This window comes from Lynx rufus, unplaced genomic scaffold (genome assembly GCF_022079265.1).
Source record: "Lynx rufus isolate CCGP_SWC_20201006 ecotype Redwood Valley unplaced genomic scaffold, mLynRuf1.p SCAF_6, whole genome shotgun sequence".
NCBI classification, from domain to species: domain Eukaryota; kingdom Metazoa; phylum Chordata; class Mammalia; order Carnivora; family Felidae; genus Lynx; species Lynx rufus.
Window position 1 is genome coordinate 114,244,541 of NW_025814878.1, and position 18,572 is coordinate 114,263,112.

Genomic DNA, 18,572 nt, shown 5'->3' on the forward strand with positions numbered 1-18,572 from the left:
ACAACTTCATGACTGAAGAAGAGGGGAGTGAGACAGTGGAAAGACAGTAGCAACCACTTTCAAGAAGTTTCTTACCTCAGTGGCTTCTAAAACGGAGAAGGAGGCTCACTCCGAGGGCCACGAGCCCTAGCACGAAGCCTCTGACTCCAGCCAGCATCTTGCTCCGGGCAGAATCAGACTGCGCCTCTGAGAAGAATGAACTCAGGGTCAGTCCCATCTTCACCTGCCACAACCCCAAGGCCTTGTCTGATGCCTGGACCCTGATCTAAGCCACCGTGGAGAGAAAAGGAAGAGGATAAGGCCAAGCTTGGAGCCACTATGGAGTAGGAGCAGATATGGACAGCACGCTAATGTTTTGGGCCTCAGAGTGATGACTTCCACAGGAGGCAAATGCTGGTTTTATTCAGCCCATTAAGTCCGAGCTTATGGGACTGAATGGAGACGGAAGAGGGAGGCAGTTCCCATGTGTGAGGGCCAGTCATGAATGCAATTGCCTTTCTGAGTTTTTGCTTTGACAAGGAGAGATCCTTTAGACCTGCCCAGGGCAGGATACATGTGTGCTCGAATCGCCAGATCTTTACTGCTCCAGCAAAGATGGCGGTTAGGTTGATGAGGAACAATACGGGGTGGTGTGACCCCAATGTATAGTGAGTGACACAAGACAGAATGAGAAGCCCTCAGAGCCTGGAGTTCAGGGAGCAACTCACTCCACTCCACGGTGACAGGACTGTCCAGGCTGGGGTGCTCCACCTGGCAGGTGTAGACATCTCCCTGCTGGGGGGTCATTTCCAGCATCACCAGCATCTGGAAGGTCCAGTCTCCATTATGGATCGGGTTAGTGGATAAAACCCCAGCTGTTCCCTCCTGTCCATTCAGGAACCAGCGGACTTGAATGTGGCCGGGATAGAAATCTGACACATGGCAAACAAGCAGGTTGTGGTGCTGCAGGTGCCCCTTCTTGGAGGGGGAGACGTTCACGTTAGGCTGGACTAGGAGGGGACAAGAATCTTGTTATGACAGCTGAGACCACCAAAAACAGTGCATTTAGCGATTTTTTTTTTTTTTTGCCAAAATGACTTCTTAGATGTTAACTGTGAATCATATCTATTAAGGTATTTAGAGGCAGAAGATGGAGCACATAGTAGGAAAAACAGAATGAAACATTCAGTTGTTCTAAGAATGACCTTGTCATACCCAATAAAGAAAGAGCAAAGAAGAACAGGAGAGGGTCAAAGTTGGTGCTAACACTTTTGCTGGAAATGTAAGAGACAGTAACTAATATTTTTTGATCAGAAATGTTTGAACAGGCTATGTCTTGAATTTACATTTTCTCATCTTGTTCAAAAGGATGTATAATCCTGACAAATATTATCTCGGAATCACGTTATAGTCAGTCAATAGATTTCCTTTGATCTTGCAGTTTGATATTTTCATTAAAAAAAAAAGTTTGTAGCCAGATCCACAAACCTAGTGTTCTTCGCTCTTTCGTGTTTAATTAGCAGGGAGTCTGGCCCTTTCCGCACAGATCTTGGCTCCTGTGCACCATGACGGGCTCTGAGCCCGGGTAGGGTGGCCTCTCGGGGGTGGATGGGGGGGGTCCCCTCTCCTCTGCTGCCCAAGCCCACCCCTTCCAGAGTCGTCACCTTCCCACCTGCCCGTCACCTCTGCGCTGCAGCGTGAAACCCTCGTCCAGCTCGAAGTTGTGCTTGCACACCGTGTCCACGGCGCTCCGTTTCAGCTCCAGGAACTCCTTCTGGATGTTCCAGTTCTTGGCAGTTTCTTGGCCCAGCTCAGACTCCGCCACAAACACCCCCGCGGCGCTGTCACTGTCGAACTGGACGAACAGCTCTCTGTTGTACACGTATTGTTCCAGGAAGCGGTGTGTCCCGTTCAACTCGTAGCAGACACTCCGCCTCTGGTAGAGGTAAAGCTCTATGAGGAGTAGACTATGAGGTTAATATCAGAATGGATAGCTGAGTGTGATAACGAATAGGGGGGTGAGGAAGCATTTCTTGAGCAAATGTGAATCACAAGGCAAAAATAGAATGAAAGGAATGACATTAAATTTCAATACTTCTGTTAAGCAAAGTGCACCACTAAGAAGTTACTAGGGAATAGGAATAGACTCGCCATGCCTACAATTGACATGGGACTCATATCTAAAATATATAAGCAACTCAAACACAAGCAAAATAAAGGACTGTGATAGAGAAGTAGGTAAGGAGCGGGATGGGGATTTGTAGGAGAGGAAACTTGCAAGGCAGACTGCGGCTCATCAGTGGAAAGAAAATCGAAAATTCAGAAGGAAATGAGACTGAAATCTATCAGACTCAGAACAATTAGAGAGTTGGATAGTTCCAAACTGGTGCCTGGGGGTATGGAGAAAACTCACATATTGCTTGATGGAGTGTAGCTGCCTCAGATGGTCAGAATAGCACTCAGGGGACACTCGGTCAAATTGAAGAGATGTATGTCATATGATGCAGCACTCCCACAACTTGTTAGACGTCAAAAATGTTCACACAGGTCCATAAAGAGACAGCTAGGGGCTGCTGCTGGCTGTGGCAGTATTTGTGAAACTGAGGAGTTGGCAGAAATCAGTCGGTGTGATCATCCCTGGGACAGCAAATACCTAAACTGTTGTCATGTGCACCGTGGAATATTATGCAACCCTTAGAAGAAACCAAATGATTGTACTCTTCACTCCCTTGTCAGATCGTATTGTTATTATGCTGAGTGACAGAAAAAGAAAACAATATACTTTATAACATTGTGTAGGAATGTTAAAAATATAGACACATGGGGGGCGCCTGGGTGGCTCAGTCAGTTAAGCGTCCGACTTCGGCTCAGGTCATGATCTCACGGTCCGTGAGTTCGAGCCCCGTGTCGGGCTCTGTGCTGACAGCTCAGAGCCTGGAGCCCGTTTCAGATTCTGTGTCTCCCTCTCTCTCTGCCCCTCCCCTGTTCATGCTCTGTCTCTCTCTGTCTCAAAAATAAATGTTAAAAAAATATATATAGACACATGAGAAATACATATTTTGAAAGAATGCATAGGAACAAAAACTATGTAGGAAACCCATTAGAATGGGTGGGTGTGGGGCGCCTGGGTGGCTCAGTCGGTTAAGTATCTGACTCTGGATTTCAGCTCAGGTCATGATCTTGTGGTTCATGAGTTCGAGCCCCATGTGGGGATCTGTGCTGACAGCTCAGAGCCTGTTTGGGATTCTCTCTTTTCCTCGCTTTCTGCCCTTCTCCCACTCTTGCTTACTCTCTCTCTCAAAATAAATAAATAAACTTAAAAAAAAAAAGAATGGGTGAGTACATTCTCTGTGTGTTTTAGAATCTTATCACAATGATCACATTAGGGACACTCAGACAATGTGATTTTTTTCCCATGTCTTATCCTGTTCTTTACACTTGAACATTTTAAAGCAAGTTACTCTTTTGTTTGTATCTGTATACAGCATCTAACCTTAGTCTTAGTAAATACTTATGAATCAGAGAATGGGCAGATAATTGATTTTGTTTTTTAAAATATGTTTCCAGTTTTATTGACATATATTTGATGATAAAAAACCACATAGGGGTGCCTGGGTGGCTCAATTGGTTGAACGTCCGACTCTTGATTTCGGCTCAGGTCATGATCCCAGGGTTGTGGGATCAAGCCCCACCGGCCTCCAGGCTGAACATGGAGCTTGCTTGGGATTCTCTCTCTCTCTCTCTCTCTCTCTCTCTTTCTCAATCCACCTCCTCTCCCCCTCTCCCCCACTTGTGCATGCTTTCTCTCTCTCTAAAATTTAAAAAATCATGATAAAGCCTGATGGCCTGATACACGTGTACATTTTGAAATAGTCACAAGCCAAATGGCATATTCACCATCTCATACAGTTACCAGTTACCTTTTTTTCTTTTTTTTGTAGTGAAAACACTCAAGATCTACCTTCTTAAATTTCAAGTACACAATATGATACTGTCAACTATAGACACATTGCTGTACATAGTTCTCTAGAACTTAACTCATCTTGCATAAAACTTAGTACTCCTTGAAAAATACCTCCCCATTTTCACCTCCCCTAACCCCTGGTAACCACTTCTATGGATTTGACTATTTTAGATTTCACATACAAGTAAGATCATGCAGTATTTGTCTTTCTACATCCGGCCCGTTTCACTGAGCATAATGTCCTACAGATTCAGCCATGTTGTTGCAAATGTCAGGATTTCCTTCTTGTTAGAGGCTGAAGACTATTTCGCTGTGTGTATATGCCACATTTTCTTTATTCATTCATCTGTCCATGGACATTTAAGTTGTGTCTGTATGTTGGCTATGTGAATAATGCTGACGTGAACATGGAAGTGCAGATATCTTTTCAAAATCCAGATTTCATTTCTTTTGGATATATACCCAGAAGTGGGATTGTTGGATCTTGGATCATATGGTAGTTCTAATTTTACTTATTTGCTTACTTAATTACTTAATTAATTTAGAGAGCAAGAGAGTGTGAGCAGGAGAGAGGGCAGAGGGAGAGAGAGAGAGAGAGAGAGAGAGAGAGAGAATCTTAAGCAGGCTCCATACTCATCGGACTCTGGGATCATGACCTGAGTTGAAATCAAGAGTCGGACACTCAACCAATGGAGCCACCCATGCACTCCTATTTTTAATTTTTTTGAGGAGCCTCCATACTGTTTTCCATAATGGCTGCACCAACTTATATCCCCACCAGCAGCGTGCAGAGTTCTCTTTTCTCCACATCCTAGAATCATTAATCTTCTTCCATCTTTTGATACTAGCCATTCTACCAGGTGTGAGATGGTATCTTATGGTGGTTTTGATTTGCATTTCCCTGATAATTAGTAAAGTTGAGTACTTTTTCATATACATGTTGGCTAACCGTATGTCTTCTTTGGAGAAATGTCTATTCAGGTCCTTTGCTGGTTTTTTTAATCAGTTTTTTGTTTGTTTGTTTTCTATTGAGTTACATGAGTTCCTGTACTTTGAAAATAAATTTAGTAAATTTAGTAAGTTGCTTGTTAGTTTAATGAAATTTTGTTTGTCTGTTTTTGCTTGTTGCTGGTACTTTTGATGTCATGTCCAAAAAATCATTGCTCAAACCAATGTCAAGAAGGTTTTCCTGTATGTTTTCTTCCAGAAGTTTTATAATTTCAGATTTTACATTTAAGTCTTTAATCATTTTGAGTTGATTTTTATATATGGTGTGAGATAAGCATCCTATTTTATTATTATGCATGTGGATATCCAGTTTCCTCAGTATCATTTATTGAAGACTATCTTTTCCCCATTGTATGTTCTTGGCATTCTTGTTGAGTATAAGTTGACTGTAGATGTGTGGATTTATTTCTGGGCCATTATGGTCCACTGCTCTATACGTCTGTATTTATGTCAGTATCATACTGTTTTTTTTTAAACTTTATTCATTTATTTTGAGAGAGAGAGAGAGAGAGAGAGAACAAGGGAGGGGCAGAGAGAGGGAGAGAGAGAATCCTAAGCGCTAACAGCACAGAGCGCGACATGGGGCTGAAACCCCCAAACCCTAAGATCATGACCTGAGCTGAAATTAAGAGTTGGATGCTTAACCGACTGAGCCACCCAGGCACCTTAGATTATACTGTTTAAAAAAAAAATTTTTTTTAACGTTTATTTATTTTTGAGACAGAGAGAGACAGAGCATGAATGGGGGAGGGTCAGAGAGAGGGAGACACAGAATCTGAAACAGGCTCCAGGCTCTGAGCTGTCAGCACAGAGCCCGACGCGGGGCTCGAACTCACAGATGGCGAGATCATGACCTGAGCCGAAGTCGGCTGCTTAACCGACTGAGCCACCCAGGCGCCCCATAGATTATGCTGTTTTAATCACTGTAGCTTTGTAATATATTTTGAAATCAGGAAATGTGATGCTTTGTTCTTCTTGCTCAGGATTGCTTTGATCATTCAGGATCTTTTGTGATTCCATATGAATTTTAGAGTTATTTTGTTCTATTTCCATCAAGAATATTATTGGGGTTTTGAAAAGGATGGCATGGAATCTGTAGATCATTTTGGGTACTATGAATATTCTTCCAGTCCAGTCTTTTTTGATTTCTTTTGCCAATGTTTTGTAATTTCCAGTGTACATGTCTTTCACCTCTTTGGTAAAGTTTATTCCTAAGTATTTCACACTTTTGGTTGCTATTGTGAGTGTGATTGTTTTCTAAACTTCTATTCAGACAGTTCATTGTCTGTGTATAGAAAGGTGATTGATGTTTGTATGTTAACTTAACATCTTGCAACTTTACTGAATTTTTTGAAAAGTTCTAATTGTTTTTTTGTTTTTTGAGTCTTTGGGGTTTTCTGTCTATATGAGCTTGTCATCCACAAACAGAGATAGTTCTACTTCTCTGTTTCTGGTTCGGATATCTTTTATGTCTTTTTCTTGTCTAATTGTTCTGGCCAGGACTTCCATAACTGTGTTGCAAAGAAGAGGCAAGAGTGGATATCCTTGCCTTGAACCAGATCTTGGAAAACTCTCAGTTTTTCTCCATTGATAAGGTAGGCTGCGGGCTTTTCATATATGACCTTTACTGTGTTGAGTTTGAGTTCCCTCTATACTTATTTTGTTGAGAGTCTAATTGTGAATGGGTGCCAAACTTTCTCAAATGTTTTTTTCTGTGGCTGTTGAGATGATCATGTATTGTTTTTCCTTTTTGTTTTATTAATGTGGTGTATCGCACTGATTGATTTGTTTATGTTCAACTATCCTTGCATCCCAGGGATGTGTCCCACTTAGTCATGGTGTATAATTCCTTTAGTATGCTGTTGAATATGGTTTGCTTGTATTCTTTTGAGGATCTTTAAAACATGTTTATATATTTATTTATTTATTTTAAGAAAGAGAGAGAGAGTATGAGCATGTAGGGAGAGGGGTAGAGAGAGAAGGAGAAAGAGAGAATCCCAATCAGGCTCTGTGCTGTTAGTGCAGAGCCAAACACGGAACTCAAGCCCACCAACCATGAGATCATGACGTGAGCCAAAACCAAGAGTTGGATGCTTAACCCATTGAGGCACCCAGGTGCCCCTCTTTTGAGGATCTTGAATATATATTCATTATGGATATTGGCCTGCAGTTTTCTTTTCTTGTGTTGTCTTTGTCTGGTTTTGTTATCAGCATAATGCTGGTCAGCAAAGAGTTGATTATACATTACTGGCTGCCTGGAATCTAACTGGAGGTCCACAATTGTCTATTGAAGGAGTCTTTAAATTGCAGCTTCTCTATGTGACTTAAAATGTATCATCAATGGAAACTCCAGAATGAATTTATGGCACAACTTCCCAGACCACAGAAATGAGGGCAATGCGGCACAGTGGCAGAAGTAAAGGATGTTTGAAGAGCATGTCAACACGAGGCTCACCATGTCAGTTCAGGGTTGAGCTCGGGGAGCCCAGCTCCAGATGAAGCTTCTCCTTCTGCTCAAGACCCTCTCTGAGTGGCTGTCAAGGGGCCTTAACAGGCCCTCCTAAGTGTCAGAGAAGGGTGTGTGTGTGTGTGGGGGGGGGGGGGGTCTGGCCATTGTCTCTGTCACTGCAGAGATGACTAGAGTTGATTTGGGTGGTCTCTTCAGAGTCCTTGTCCTTCCTCAGGGCTCCATGTGTCCCAGTTTGAAGTTGCTCAACTGGTTGCTCAGGCAGGGAGGAGGAAGAGTAGCCTCAGGAGCCACCACACAAGCCTCAGGGAGCCCCATTTGACTTTTAGTGGCTGTGCCACAGAAGCACTTCATTTCTCTCAGTCTCCTGAGCCTGTCTTCTTGCTCTATGCTCTGCCCTCTCAGCCTCTGAGCCCCTGGCCCCATCCAGTTTGGAGTCTGTGATATCTATCTTCTACCTGCCCTGCCTGCTCTCCTCCCCCACATCCAACTCCATTCCCTGTTCCACTAAGAGGTTTCCCCACCTGTTTTTCAATCAGAACACGGTTCTGCTAGTTCTCAGTAGTGGTTGCAATGCTTTCTTTTTTTAAAGCAATTGACTTAAAAAAATTTTGATGTAGTCCCAATGGTTTGTTTTTGCTTTATTTTCCTTGCCTCAGAAGACTTCTCTAGAAAAATGCTGCTATGACTGTTGGTGGGAATGCAAACTGGTGCAGCCACTGTGGAAAACAGTATGGAGAGTGCTCAAAAAATTAAAAACAGAAATAGTAAAAAGTTAAAAATAGAAATAAGAATCTACTCATTGCATTGCTGGCTATGTACCCAAAGAATATGAAAACACTAATTCAAAAGGATATGTGCACCCCTGTGTTTAATGCAGCATTGTTTATAATAGCCAAATTATGGAAGCAGTCCAAGTGTCCATCGATAGATGAATGGATAGAGAAGATGTGGTGTATAGATACAATGGAATGTCATTCAGCCATAAAAAAGAATGAAATCTTGCCATTTGCAATGACATGGATGGAGCTACAGTATAATGCTAAGTGAAATAAGTCAGTCAGAGAAAGACAAATACCATGTGATTTCAGTCATATATGGAATTTAAGAAACAAAACAAATAAACAAAGGGAAAAAAGAGACAAACCAAGAAATGACTCTTAACTATAGAGAACAAACGATGGTTATCAGAGGGAAGGTGGATGGGGGGATGGGTGAAACAGGTGAAGGGGATTAAAGAGTACACTTACCTTGATGAGCACTGAGTAATATATAGAATTGCTGAATCACTATATTGTACACCTGAAACTAATATAACACTGCATGTTAACTGTACTGGAGTTAAAAAAAATTTTTTTTTTAAAGTAAAGCAATTGACTTTCTTTTTCCCATAATGAGATCTTGTTTTCAAAGCAGACAAATGTCATACAAAGGGTCTCTCAAAACTGTCTTGTATGTGTATTTGAAAAGTATCACAGAGTTTGTAAAACTCTTGAAAACATCTGAATTTTCTAGAGTAGAGCTAGAAGAGTTCTGGCATAAAAGAAATCATCTTTTCAGAATAGGACATATTAAGACTATGTAATTACTATAGGATATAAGGAAGGCAATGTGGACAGGGCAGTAAAGATGTCCACAGACCAGCTGTGTGGCCTTGGGCAAGTAATTAACTTCTCAGAGTCTCAACTTTTTTACCTATGAAAAAGGATGTTGTTATCATTATTTTTTTACCTTGAAGGACTACTTTGATTTAATTTAAAACTCAATAAAATGATATAAATAAAACCTAGAGCATAGAGTCTGGCCCTGGTCACTGGAGGCTAGAGCTCTTCCCCTTGTCAAGCTGTGATGGGGTAGATTATGGGGAGACAGAGAGAAATGAGGGAGAGAGCCTGGTTTGTTCAGAATGGCTCAAAAGGAGCTGCCCTTTGAAGCATGACATTAATGCTTGAAAAGGAGCTTTTATTAACAGTACTGATAGCTTTTCTTTCCACCTCTTCTTTCACTTGGGAAAGGGAGGCAGAAGAAGGGGAGTAAACAAAAGCTTAAATCCCCAGGTGTCTTCTGCTGCCCAGGTGTGTGGTAGGCCGGAGTCCCAGGGCCTAAATGCCAGGATGGAGAATGCCCTGAACAGAGGATGTTTCAAGCGGCTCTTAGAGCTGTTTCATCCATGAGTTGGATGCTTCCTTTCTCCACAATTTTCTTCATGATCCAATAGGCACTAGTATTTTCTCAACAATCTCAGTGTCACCCAGGTCCCATTAAGTGAGGTTCTCCCCTTTTCTCTCTTTTTATTTCTGCTCTGTTGGAAGTTGAGGAAACCCCGAGGAATTGGAAGCATATGAAGGAAATGGAGGAATATGCCCGGGCCCATTGGGTCCAAGTTTCCTAGACTCCACATTTCACCCAGCAGTGAGTTCCTCAGCATCAAAACTGTGCCAAGAGCTCTGGGTCCACTTGCTCCCACCCCCCAGTGGTCTCTCTTGCAGGGCAGGGAAATTCCATTTGTTCCTCTTATGTCTGAACCCACTGGCTTCTCCACTTCACCCCACCCCTCCCACCACCCACCACTCTCTGTTCACTCCAAAGCAGACCCCAGACCTGATTTCAAATGTACTCATATCAACGTCCACTGCTATCACTACCCACCACACCAGAATGGTGATGCCTCTCCTCTCACGTCCTGTGGGACACTGTCCCATCTCACCAGCTACTTCCACAGCCCCTCCAGCAGTCTAGGATTCTCGCTTCTCCATTTCTTCTCTTATGTGCAAGCACACGTGCATGGCTGAGATGCCCTGTCCAACTCTCTGTCCATCTGAGTCATAAATGTCTGAAATTTTCTCTTCCCTCTATCTGAGAAATGGGTATATCGGGATGGAGTCTGAGCAGATGGATTTGGGAGTTTCAGATGCTACTACCTCTGGAAATTGAGGAAAGAGCCCCATAGTACCTGATCCTCAGGAGGAAGTGGGGCTGGCCTTATGGATGGGGATGAAGAGGCTGAGAAATTTTAACATAAACAGATTGACCTTTCTATCACACATGGTGGTGAATCAGAACTAGAAAAGGCCATTTCCTGTTTCTCACTTCTTCTCTGGCTCTGTCCTGATGTGCCCTGACCCGACTCCTGATGTGAGGGACAGCTGCAACTGGTATCCTGCTGGCCTTAACCATAGCTTGTGCCCGTCACCCTCTTCTGCTGCCCTGGCCAACAATGGTCGTGGAATGAGGGTTCTTGCCTGGTTCTGCGGATCCTTCCACAGAACCTACCAGCGCCTAGGTTCTGGAGCGCCTACCTGGAGCACTGATTCGATAGAGAGATCTTCAGATTGTGGACAATGCAAACTAACCATAATTTCCCCTTTCTGATCTTTGATGTTGAAATGCCATTTTGATGATCCCTCTGTGAGAAACTTGTCCCTCCAAATCACTCCAGATCACCAGGTACAATTGTCCCTTGATTTCCTTTTCTCTCTGGTGAGACTAGCAGCTCTGCACGATGTCAGAGCCCCAAAGCCTTCCTCAGGGAGTGGGCCCATATGGAAGGCCCCCCTAAGATCATTTCCCTGAGGGGAGGTTCTCCAAGAATAGCAGCTCTGCACTTACCTGGGGTGTCTCTGCTCTGAACCAAAGGGGAGCTCAGCATCATCAAGGACATCATGAGAGCTGCCATCCCCGGGGCCCCAGGGACCCTCAGGACCACCATCCTGGAGCCTGGGAGAAAGGATGGGGGCTGAGATATTTGCAGTCAGAGCAGTTCTCACTCAATGGGATATCAGAGAGCTTGGACAGCCTTCTATAGCCTCTGGGAGTGGCCAGATTCTGAAAAAGGAACCAATAATCAGGAATTGTCACTTACCAGACAGAAGTTTGGGGCAAAGCACATGATTCTTTAAGGTGTAAGATTCACTGAATACAGTATAAGGAGAGAGATTCTCATTTTGAGCAACTGGCTGAGCCATAAAGCTTGATTATTTTATATATTTTCCTCCCTAGGAACATTGTTCCCCCTCCATGGTGAACACCATCCCCTATTTAAAATTAAAAAATCAAATCATCTTCCTCTTAATGATATTGTTTTGAAATATGTCATTGAAGTTATCTTGTATTTTTTATGGGTAGTGACTTTTGTGAATGGATAACTTTTCTTTAAAACTTCATGTTGATTCTTAGTATCATACAAGAATTCATTTGTTATCAAATGATATGTGTACCATTTTATGCCTTTGATAATTTTTATATATACCTTTGGTAATTTTAGAGGAATTGTTTGATGTTTCCAGGCAGATAAGCAGAAAGCAAAAAATACTTAATTGCTTCATTTCTAGTTGTTACTCTTTTATTTCCTCTTCATATAGAATGTGGTGATATAAGGCACCTTTATTTAAATGTTAAACATTTAAATGTTACTGTTGACAATTTCCCTAATCATTTCACATTAAGTCTAATGGTACATCTTTCTCTGACGTGTTGTTTTATTATAGAGGGGTTTGGAGCTACAATAAAGGAGGGTGGATCTACAGAAAGTTCCTCTGGTATTTATTGTTAAAATTACAGAATTTATATTAGTGGAGCAAATAATACTTTGCATTTGATAAAGAATTTCATGTGTTCTGAACTAGTCCTGCATTGTAATAATTAACATTTCTTGATCCCTTACTATGTGCAAGGCTTTATTTTAAGAGATTCACAAATTCTGAGTATCATCCCAATTAGATCTCACAATAAACCAATGACATAATAATTTCCATTCTACATGAGAAGCAGTAAGTCACAGTGGGTTTTTAAAAAAAGGCAGGAAGTAGCAGAAAGGGCCTGATGCTTTGCTATAATGTATCAGGAACAATTTCCTAATAGAAACCTTAAATAATTTTATTTGCCTTTATTCAGTTCATCAGCACTTTATTTAAGGACTTAATACATTAGTTGGAAATTGTATTTGTTTTGTCATTGTCTTTTTAGGTTGTGTGTTCTGGGGGAGTATATTTCAGGAACTATCTGTATTGTCTGTTGGGATTATTTGGTGTTTAAAAGTTACCAAAAGTATATATATATATGTTGAACTGAAAAAAAAAAAAAAGAATGGTCTTTGATAACTTCATTGGTCTATTCAAAACTCTCAGATCTGTAACTTTCTGAAGCATTTTATATGGATGCTCCCATGTCACCCTCACAGAATTACTGATACACAAGTGCTACCATCTCCATTTCAAAAATGAAGAAACTGTGGCCCAGAAAGGCCAAGTAATTTGTATAAAGTGGTACAGTTACTTCCATGCCTTATCTGGTATAACCCAGAGACCCTTAGTCAATCCCCTTTTTACTTCTAAGATCTACAGAACTGCTGAGAGGAGAAAATACACACCACACATCTTGAGTGACTGCCTGTACAGCTCCCAGGACTAATTCTGAGTTCTGGGATCGACAGTCTAACCTTCTAAATGGTTAACACACTGCTTAGGACTTGTGCTGTCCCAGAACACGCCCATGCAAGGGGGATGGTGTTCACTATGGAGGGACCTTAAGTAGGATCCATGCCCAATGTGGGGCTTGAACTCACAACCCTGAGATTAAGAGTAGCATGCTGTTATTGACTGAGCCAGCCAGGCAAAGAGGAAGATGGTTATGATGTCTCTTCATTAGTTTTCTTTCTCTTATTCCCAAATCCCACAGAGGTTGGGACTTTCCGGGCCACCTTCATCCTGACAGCTCTCCCCCTTCCTCTCCCAGTGGTTCTATCATTTTCTTTCCTGGCCAGAGATGCCTCTTCTGACATTTTCTGGTTGAGCTGTTTCACCTCCACCCCTTCTCCCTCAACAGGATAGGGAAGTAAGTCCTGGATTCAGAACTCCGCCCTGCCCTGCACTACCTCATTCTCTCTTCACAGGCTGGTTCACAGCAGTCACTGCAGATGCACCTTGAAGACATAAGGTTCCAGACCCAAGTCATGATCCTGCGAGTCATCTCCCTGGCTGCCCTTCTGAGCCCCCATGGAACTGGGGCCATCAAGGGTGAGTGCTCTGGTGGGCCAGAGAGGGTGTGGACTATAAGGAGATTTGTAGCCCACAGGTGCTGTTTTCTCTCCTGTTTCTCCCCTTCCTTCTTCCTCTTGTATGAGGTGTTCTGCTTTTTTCTTTCTGACAGCAGCAAGAACCAGTGTTTATTGAACCTGACCAAGTGCCAACTCTCATTTCATTTTCACAACAGCTTTTGCAGGAGTGCATTTATTATTCTCAACCTAGAAATTAAAAGGCAGAGAACATGTCTCATGAGCTCCATGTCACAGTGTGGATGAGTGAAGAGCCATGGCTCTGTGTCTTCTGGACAATCTGTGTGTCTCTCTTAAATTTTAGAGGTAAACTTCTTGAAATTGGAGTCTGCAATGCCTGTTTTGGACTTTCCCCTGCTTCACTCAGTCCTCAGCCCACTGCATTCTCCCTTTTGTCTCCTCACATCTGATGCTGCTCTCAGTGGGGCCACTAGTGGTCTCCCTACAATGAAAACCAGTAGTCACTTGTCCGTGTGGATCTTACCTGTGTCACTAGTAATATTTGCGACATGACCACTTCCTCCTTCCTGGAATTTTTCTCTTGTTCTTGAGGAGCACACTTCCTCCTTGTTTTCTTCCCACTCATTAGTCGTCTCCTTTACAGCCTCTTTTTAAAAACATTTATTCAAGTGATTTCTACACCCAGCGTGGGGTTTGAACTCATGACCCCGAGATCAAGAGTCACATGCTCTTTCAACTGAGCCAGACAGGTGCCCCCAGCCTCTTTTTTGAATGTCCATATTTGTTGCCAGGACGCAGGACCACACACTCCGACCCTACTATGATGACTTTGTACACTTCTTGGGTGACTCAATCCAAGCTTTTAACTTCACCTACCATGAGGACTCCTAGTCTATGTCACCGGCCCAGTCTAGCCTGAGATCCATCCATTATTTCAACTGCTCTCAAATCAACTCCACTTGGTCACCCAGAAATTCAAACTCATTATGTCCCCCAAAGAACACTTTTTCTTCTCTCAACCACTTCCTTGTCCTTCATTACTTTTTCAGTCACTGGTGCCACAATTCTCCATGTTGCTTGGATATTTTGGACTCCTTCATATCCCTGTTTCCACCACAGTACTTACTGAGTCCTGTGGCTTCTCATCTCTTCAGTGTCATTCTAATCCATCCTCTCTTCTTCTTACCCCATGTTACTGCCCTATCTACACCCTCATCACTTGCCACCTGATTGCTGAAGAGTCCTACTGGTCTTGCTTACAAACGAGCCTCCTCTAATCTATCATCCTTATAGCTGCCACCTTCATGTACAAATCTGATTGTGTTACTCTCTGAAGACCCTTCAGTGATTTTCCAGGGGCTCTGGATCAAATTCAAACACCTGCAATTATCATACAAGGCAGGTCCTAAAGTAAGCTCTCCATATCCTCCGAGCTGCCGTAGCACCCTCCGACCCTCCTCCAAGAAGTCCCATGCCTCTCTGCTCCTACGTCTCCTGCTAGAGACACCACTTCTCTCTGTCTCTGCTAACCTCACATAAAAACCATCTCTAGGAAGCCTTACTTCAATCTCATTTTAATGCTCTCCATTTGCTCCCAAGCAGCACCTGTATGTACCCTGTGATAATGCAGTAGTGATGACCACATATATATGAATCGTCTTTGTCTCTCTCATTCTTTCGATCTCAGCTTGAGGACAAGGACCATGTCTTTTGAGTTATAGCCTTAATGCCTAGAGAGTCAAGGTTCACATTAAGGCTTTTTTTGACTGAATGAAAGTGAACATCTGTAAGAATATAATTTGCTTCACAATGCACAGACCTTTAGTTTTAAGACTTTGCAAAAACAATAAAAATGAGATATCTTAGGATGAACAAACTATGTCCGGGTAGCCATGTCTGTTGCCTGTATGTTTTCTTCTTTCTTTTTCTTTTATCTTCTTTTCTGTAGGTGAGGATTTTGTAGTCACTAAATTCAGTGGATGTCCCCAAGCATTTGCATGAGACAATGAATCCTGTCACTAGAAGCATCCAAGGAGAGGATTAGTTCTTGTGTTGGAGCTGCAGGGATACTCTTTGAATCTTTGATTCGGATGCTAGACCAGTGAGCCCTGGAGCGTCACTTCCTCCTAATTCCTTTTCTTAGCCCCAAACTGTCTCATTTTTATTGTTTTACTGTAATACCAATAGATTTTTTGTTATTGTATAACTTTTTGTTGTTTCTTACACATCAGGTAAAACTAAGATGCTATGCCATAGGTGTTTCAAACGCAACAACTATTATTTCCAGTGGAAACTACCCTTAAAAACATAAAGTCAACAAGAAAATTTGTGAATGCTGTGTGAATAATACTTGAAAATTTAAAATGCCTTAAATGAAGGTGTTGTGGACAAGGTTACATGATCTACCATCATGTAAAGCTAAAACAGTAACTAGAAGTCTGTAAGTAGCACCAAGACTCTGGATGTCTTTTCATTTCCTTCACAATTTAAAAAATTTTCCACTCCAGAAGATTTTTATTCCACTCTCCCCTTTCTCCCACCCCACTCTGTGACTTTATCATTAACTTTATATGTCTTTTCTGCAAGGCTTCTGAGATGTTGTGGGTGTGGATGGAGTGGATGATTCCATCTTCCTTTCAGCATGAATTGTGCTAACTTGGGCTAGTTATTTACCCTCTGTGGGCAGGTCCCTAATATGCAAAAGAATGCTTTACCTGGGGGTATGAAGTTGCAAAGAATAAATTGAATGCATAGTAAGTTCTCCATAAATATTACCTTATTATTGTGTTCATTGTGATTATTCTTGTACTGGAGTGATGGATGCTTAAATTTTCTGGAATAAAGGGAAACAACCTGAATTTTCAGTAAGTCATATCTCTCATTGTTTCTTCCCATTTCTTTTCTTTCAGTTTGCATTTCTCATTTTCTGTGTTCTTCATTCATGTTATTACTATTTCCTTATCTCCTTGCTTCCTGTGTTCTGTTTACTTTCTTACATAGTCACCTGTTCTTCAATCTCCCTTCTTCCTCTTCGTGCAGTGGGCCACGTGTCAACATATGTCCAGTTTGTCCAGACACACAGACCCTCTGGAGAGTACATGTTTGAGTTTGTTGAGGATGAGCAGTTCTATGTGGATCTGGATAAGAAGGAGACCATCTGGCATCTGCCAGAGTTTATTCATGCCTTCAACTTTGATGCTTGGAGGGGTATTGCTGACATTGTCACAGCAAAGAAGAACCTGAACACTCTGATCCAACGGTCCAACCACACCAGGGCCACAAATGGTACTGCTTGCTCTTGCTTATTTCTCTACTACCCAACTGCAGGGATGGGAGAGCCCATCTGCTGCATAGAGAATGGGAGACCTAGATGTCCACTCATGAATGAACCTCTCTCTCCCTGTGAGTGAACAGTATTCGGCTCACAAAGCTGGGTGGTTATGTCATCGAAGGAGACATTTTCTTCTTATTCAAGAAAAAGAAGGCTGAAGGAGGCCAGTCAGGAGTATGAGAAGCTATGACTTTGACCTGGAAGCCTGTGGGGGGCAAAGGGTCAGCCTGAGGGAGGTGGCCCCTAACCTGGAGAATATAGGTGGTGGGGTGGTGGGGTCCTTTGAGATACAGCCAAAGGCAGCAGATTCACCAGGTTCTGTCCTTTCTCAGAGCCACCTGAGGTGGCCGTGTTTCCCAAGGAGCCTGTGGAGCTTGGACAGCCCAACACCCTCATCTGCCATGTGGACAAGTTCTTCCCGCCTGTGCTCAATGTCACATGGCTGTGCAATGGGCAGACGGTCACCAAAGGTGTGGCTGAGAGCATCTTCCTGCCTAGCACAGAATTCAGGTTCCACAAGTTCCACTACCTGACCTTCATTCCCACGGCTGAAGATGTCTATGACTGCAAGGTGGAGCACTGGGGCCTGGACCAGCCGCTCCTTCAGCACTGGGGTATGGAGCCCCCTCCTTTTGCCAGCACTGTCCTGACACCCTCTCTATTTCCAGGATCCATCTTTCCACAGCACCTGCTTTTCTTAATCCCATGTGTTTTATTGCCACTTTATCCAAATTTCACCGGTGGTCTCATTGTTTCTAACTCTTTATACCCCCAAACCTGAGGCCAGCTCCTGCTCTCTGCACTTTCTAACTCTTGTTTTTCCTTTGTGCCCCAGAGGCCCAGGAGCCTATCGAGGTGCCTGAGACAATGGAGACTGTGGTCTGTGCCCTGGGCCTGGTGGTGGGCGTGGCGGGCATCATCACTGGCACCATCATCCTGAAGACCAGGAGGCCCGACAACATCCCTGGGTGCAGGGGCCCCTGTGAGTTATCCCAGAGCTGGGGGTACTAGGGACACAGTGCAAAAGAGGAGCAACATGGTATGGGTAGTGGGTGGGAAGGAGAAACACTTCAACAGGGGTTCTTTGAGAACTTTGCATTTCAGAATCACTGACCTAGATTAAAATAATACAATGATAAAGAACATTAGTTGAGTTGCTTACTATTTACTAAGCTCTATTCTATAGGCTTCTTATGTATTCATTTATGTTTGGAGGTTGATACCATTATTTCCCCGTCATACAGAGTGGGAAGCAGACAGGAGGAGGGTGAAGGAATCTGTCCAAGGTCACACAGCTTGAAAGGTACAGAGTCTGGATTTGGACTCGGGCATTGGGGTTCCAGAGCTCCGTCTTCTGCAATATGTAGATTATATTATCTACGGCCATTTTCTCTCTCCCTTACAATCTTCATAGCCTTGATTTTCTTTTGTTGTCGTAGTGATGTCTAGAACCTTCAATACTATGTTAAACATTTGTAATAATAAAGGATATCCTACCTTTTGCATAATCTTAAAAGGAATGGATTTAATTTCTCCATAGATATATTTGCTATAGATTTTTCGTTTATAATCCTTGCCATGTGGTAAAATTGATCAAATTCTGTTTATGCAAGTATTGAGTTGAATTCATTTGAAGTTAATATGAATGTTATTTTTTGGTTTATTGACTTTTTGGGTCATATATAGATTTTCTAACATTGAAACCTCACTGCATTCCTAGGTATTTTGTGTGATCGCAGCCTACTGATATAAAGTAATGATGGTGATCAGCTAGGAATGCCTAGGGGCACTCGCTTGGGTCCCTACTACT

At 42.7% G+C, this 18,572-nt stretch overlaps 2 protein-coding genes across 2 annotated transcripts; one reads left to right on the top strand and one right to left on the bottom strand.

Moving 5' to 3' along the window:
* Positions 1-76: 76 nt before the first annotated feature.
* On the bottom strand, positions 77-11,127 carry LOC124529193 (HLA class II histocompatibility antigen, DP beta 1 chain-like). Its single transcript, XM_047103050.1, has 4 exons — positions 11,028-11,127; positions 1,663-1,932; positions 708-989; positions 77-186 (listed from the first exon to the last, which is right to left on the bottom strand). Exons 1-4 carry the CDS (start codon positions 11,125-11,127, stop codon positions 77-79), a joined length of 762 nt encoding a protein of 253 aa, XP_046959006.1.
* A 2,205-nt stretch (positions 11,128-13,332) lies between these two features.
* On the top strand, positions 13,333-17,748 carry LOC124529194 (HLA class II histocompatibility antigen, DP alpha 1 chain). The gene is given in 5 exon segments (XM_047103051.1): positions 13,333-13,432; positions 16,471-16,716; positions 17,095-17,376; positions 17,598-17,719; positions 17,722-17,748. Coding segments are annotated over 5 exon segments (777 nt in total).
* Positions 17,749-18,572: the final 824 nt, after the last annotated feature.